The following is a 539-nucleotide window of genomic DNA, read 5'->3' as shown; positions in this document are numbered from 1 at the left end:
TTCCGGTCAGGGGCAGGCGGGGCAGTGCCAGGGCCGGGGGGCTCTGGGTGCCCCAGAAGATAGCGAATGGAGCGGAGCTGGAAGCAGGGGTCAGCCAGGAGCACTGACGTGGCTTTCTCCGTCCTGGGTGGGAGGATCTCAGAGTAAGGGGCTCAGGGGCGCCACCAGTAGGTAGTGCAAGTCCACCTGCCCCCTAATACACACTGAACCCTTCAAAGCAAACAGCGACTTACAGGCTGCTCCCCAGGCGTCCCAGCTACTGTTTCACGGAGAACCTGCCGACTAGCGTCGGCCGGCTGGCCGGGGTCGTGACTGCTCCGCCCCCTCCGACAGGAGCCAATGGGAGCCGAGGCCCCGCCCCTGAGCAATCACCTCCCGAGAGTATTTAGGGGCCGAGTGCCCGGGAGAACACTCGCAAGGCTGGGGAAACCCGAGAAGGGAGCCGGGGAGCGCAGCCCAGCTCAGCCTGCAACCGGGAGCGGGAGCTGCTGGCTGTGCGGGTGGAGCTCGCATCCTGCCTTCCAGGCCACCGGCCGGAA

The 539-nt window shown here is 66.4% G+C and overlaps 1 protein-coding gene across 1 annotated transcript in view; it reads right to left on the bottom strand.

The window, feature by feature from the left end:
• The window catches only part of RNF123 (ring finger protein 123), a 42,800-nt gene that overhangs the window by 908 nt on the left and 41,353 nt on the right, over positions 1 to 539 (bottom strand). Inside the window, exon 26 of the mRNA XM_015568281.1 lies at positions 1 to 123. Within this exon, the coding sequence (XP_015423767.1) occupies positions 1 to 123 (123 nt within the window). The remainder of the gene's footprint in view (positions 124 to 539) is intronic.

The sequence above is a fragment of the Myotis davidii genome, unplaced genomic scaffold, assembly GCF_000327345.1.
Source record: "Myotis davidii unplaced genomic scaffold, ASM32734v1 scaffold663, whole genome shotgun sequence".
NCBI classification, from domain to species: Eukaryota; Metazoa; Chordata; class Mammalia; order Chiroptera; family Vespertilionidae; genus Myotis; species Myotis davidii.
Note: the sequence above shows the minus strand (reverse complement) of the source record. Positions and strands in the feature narration are given on the sequence as shown.